Source organism: Benincasa hispida, chromosome 5 (genome assembly GCF_027475165.1).
Source record: "Benincasa hispida cultivar pf3 chromosome 5, pf3_genome.v1.1, whole genome shotgun sequence".
Taxonomy (NCBI): Eukaryota; Viridiplantae; Streptophyta; class Magnoliopsida; order Cucurbitales; family Cucurbitaceae; genus Benincasa; species Benincasa hispida.
The window spans coordinates 56827457-56831263 of record NC_143482.1 but is presented as its reverse complement, the minus strand read 5'-3'; the positions used below and the strand labels follow the sequence as shown (position 1 = coordinate 56831263).

Sequence of the window (3807 nt, the reverse complement as noted above, 5' to 3'; positions counted from 1 at the left end):
ATTCTTTTACTTAACTAATTTTCAGTCTCAGCCTTAAATTCTTTGAACTTTTCAAGAGTTTCAGACTTATGACTGATTAAGTAAATGTAGCCATATCAAGAGTAACCATCAATAAAACTGACAAAGTACTGATATCCTCCTTGAGCTTTAACATTCATTGGACCATATAGGTCTGAATGTATAAGTTCGAAAGGTTCTTTGGCACGAAGATCTTTGTCAGAAAAAGATATTTTAGTCATTTTCCCTCAAGACATGATTCATATGGAGGTAGAGAACTATCTTCTAACTGATTTAGATTATCGTTTTTTTACTAATCTCTCAATCTTGTTGAGATTAATGTGACCAAACCTGATGTGCCAAAGATAGGCGTTAGGAGAATTTTTCCGCTTTTGATTATGAGTCTCAGCCATTTTAAACATCTTTATATTTAAAATGGCTTTTGCTTCGGTTGGTTTTAATATGTACAAGTTACTATCAAGTCTTGCAGAACAAATATGTACACCTCTTGAATAAACAAACACTTCATTACATTCAAAAGATACACTGTACATATTTTCTAATAGACAGGAAATAGAGATTAGATTTCTTTTCATCTTTGGTACATAGAACACATTCTTAAGCAAGATAAAAGAATCTCCAAAAAATAACTTTACATCTCTCATTGCTTCAGCTGAAATGATTTCACCTATTCCAACCTTGAAAGTCATCTCATATTCAGAAAATCTTCTCCAAGAACTAATTTCCTGTAGAAAAATACAAACATGATTAGCGGTGCCTGAATCCAATATCCAGGTAAGATGATAATTTTCCACTATACATGTTTCAACAACTAGTAAATCAGATTTACCTTGTTTAGCCTTTTCTGCTTTCTTTTCAGCCAGATATTTTGGGCAATTTCGTTTCCAATGCCCAACTTCACCACAATGAAAACATTTTCCTTTGGGAGTTTTGTTTTTATTTTTCTTTGCAGTGACTTTCTTTTTCCCTTTTTCTTTCTTCTTCATTTGTACAGTTTTATCCTTAGAAGAAGAAGAACCAGCTTTCTTATCATCAGTGGGTTTCATACCTGACGTAGACCCCTTATAAAACTTTTTCGGTTTCAAAATAACATTTATTTCTTTTTCCTTCAGTTTCATCATTGATTGACAAGTAGTTACTCATTCAACAGCATCGTCAAATTATAAGTGATTTTGTTCATGACAGCGTTTGTCTTGAATGGTAGATAACTCTCTGGGAGAGATTCCGTTTCATGCTCACTTGATTCGTTTTGTCTATCATTGCCCCATGAATCTCTGTAATATTGAAATGAACCATCATGTTGAGAACGTGTTCTCTTACATTGGTTCCATCTTTCATGCATGTAACATAGACATACTTGATGGCTTCATGTCTAACAGAAGATAACAGTTGCCTGAACATCTTCTATAATGATCCATAATCTCAGGGGCAGTGGGCATGACCTCATGCTTCTTGTTGAGTACATCAGATATACTCGCCAAGATATAGGATCGAGCTTTCTCGTTCACCCTCACCCACCTATCATAGACGTCCCGAACATTTCGAGTGGCTATTGAACTGGGAATTGGAGGACACTCCTTCTTCAACACAAACCTCAAAACGTCTACTACTAATATCGTATTGATGTTTGACTTCCAGTTCGAATAACCCTCTCCATTAAATTTACCAGAAGCAAGCAATTGTATGATTGAGTTCGACATTGCTGAAACATTTTAAACAAACTCTATTAAATATGCATCTAAATCCATTTCGCAAAACTAATAAAGTACCCAATAAATCTTTACATATTTGCAATGATACTTAAGTGATTTAGAACAATTGCTACCGAGAGGTAGTCAAGAATTCCTTCACAGAAGCAAGACAATTCTTGACCAAATACTATTTCCAAAATAACTCATATTCCAATAGTTCTTTTGGTTATCGCTCGAGATTTTTACTAACAATTAGTAATTCTTGTAAGTGTGACCCGCCATTTTCAGATCTAATAGGACGGTATGAATATGCCTCCAAAATAGAAGACAATATCCAAGACGAAACTATAAGACCCTATTCATTTTACTGAAGCCCGGGTTGTTCCGAATCCTATGTTACAACCCTCCGTGGGGATCGCTGTGGTTGACAACTAGCTAGTGCCGCCTAAAAACGATAGCAGGAGCAACATAGGAATCTCACGGTTCAAACTAATGGAGGAGACCGTAGGACAATGTTGACACATTTCCTTCACCCACTTACTATGAACTTTACCTTCTTCATTCACCTTGTTATTGACCCATGAAAACACTTTTTGAATGGAGCAGTCGAGGTAAAATCGACACGAAGCCGAGTATGGATCTCACGGTGTGAACTCTTGAGGACATGAGAGCTAATAACCTTATATCAAATATATTGTTAATCTCCCACTAAAGTGTTCTAAATGTTTGGGTATTTTACTTAGGTATGACGACTAATTTCATACAATCTAAGTCTAAGTGGTTTATCTAAGTATAACATTTATAATTGGATTTAACCTACAATGTCTAGGTGATAAACCATTTTATTACCTCACATCGCTCACGCAAGCTCATAAAATCAGTTAACAATTCTCAATAGTTCGGTCATAATCCCTAGGTAGGAGGTGTTCCATAAATAGTCAACTTAAGTACCCCCAACCTTTGATAGGTTTATGAACCAATGTGAGTTTGTAACTGTATTTTATAAGGTAACAATCTATTTTAACGATTAAAACTAGTTGTTAAACTAAATGAGCATGCAGCTGTTTTTATTATGGATTTTAAACGTCTAGCCAATTTTATAATAACTTGCAAAATTTTAGACATGCTAAACATCCACAACATTCAACAAAGGCATCTAACATAACCATTATATTAAACACAACCCTAACATGCATATTATATATTATAACAATTATAACATACTTTCAATGCATGTAACATGCTTCCTACGGTGGGGTTTTAAATCTTCGTGGCATACTATATGCATATACATGAATTATTTAATTATTAAATACATCAGATGCATAAACAATTAAATACTAACTGATATGGTTTTTGTTTTTGCATAATCAAGCAAATAAATGCCTAACTATTACAAACAACTTCAAAACCGTCTTTGAACCGCTCCAAACCGAACCCAAGCATCTTGAACCGGACTGGATGAGTCTGAATCAAACCAACAAAGTTTGAACCGGACCAGCCCAAAACCCTTTGAGGTTGAACCGGATTGGACCTTAAGAAAATTGGTCGAACTGGCTACTCTCGGTCCAACCTCAAAATCTTGCTAAGGCCAATTGTGTAGCACTGAAGGCAATCGTCTAACACCATCGCCTTGTGTTGAGAAGTGTTTTCTGTCTATCGCATAGTGCAATCGCTTGCTTTCGGATAGAACTACACGATCGCTTAACACCATCGCCTAGCGCTTCATGTCATCGTTTAGTGTTTGTTGTAGCTAAAAGACCGCTTAGTTTCCATCGCATAGAACATCATCGCGTCGTTCAATGCCGTAGCTAAACGATCGTTTAGTTCCATCGCATAGAAACTTCAACGCATCGCTTAGCACCGCATCTAGATGATCGCCTAACGCTATCGTATAACACTTCATCACATTGCTTAGCGTGTGCCGCAGCTACACAATCGTGTAGTGCCATCGTATAGCACCTCCAACGTATCGTTTAGTTCCCATGCAAAAGCTAAACAATCGCTTAGTTCTATCGTATAGCATTTGAACGCATCATTTAGCTCCCACAGGTACATGATCGTTTAGCATCCAACATCACAATGACCAGCGCCCATT

The 3807-nt window shown here is 36.3% G+C and overlaps 1 protein-coding gene across 1 annotated transcript; it reads right to left on the bottom strand.

The window, feature by feature from the left end:
* Positions 1-1194: 1194 nt before the first annotated feature.
* LOC150036276 (uncharacterized) lies at positions 1195-1718 on the bottom strand. Its single transcript, XM_090313622.1, has 2 exons — positions 1376-1718; positions 1195-1292 (listed from the first exon to the last, which is right to left on the bottom strand). The coding sequence occupies exons 1-2, from the start codon at positions 1716-1718 to the stop codon at positions 1195-1197; spliced, it is 441 nt and encodes a 146-aa protein (XP_090169748.1).
* Between the last annotated feature and the right edge of the window lie 2089 nt (positions 1719-3807).

Bases quoted from the DNA above. Each gene is read 5' to 3' on its own strand.
- LOC150036276 (XM_090313622.1), bottom strand. From the start codon at position 1,718: ATGTCGAACTCAATCATACAATTGCTTGCTTCTGGTAAATTTAATGGA. The intron at 1,293-1,375 runs GTATGTCTATGT...TCAATATTACAG, and splicing joins GTTAGACATGAAGCCATCAA to AGATTCATGGGGCAATGATA.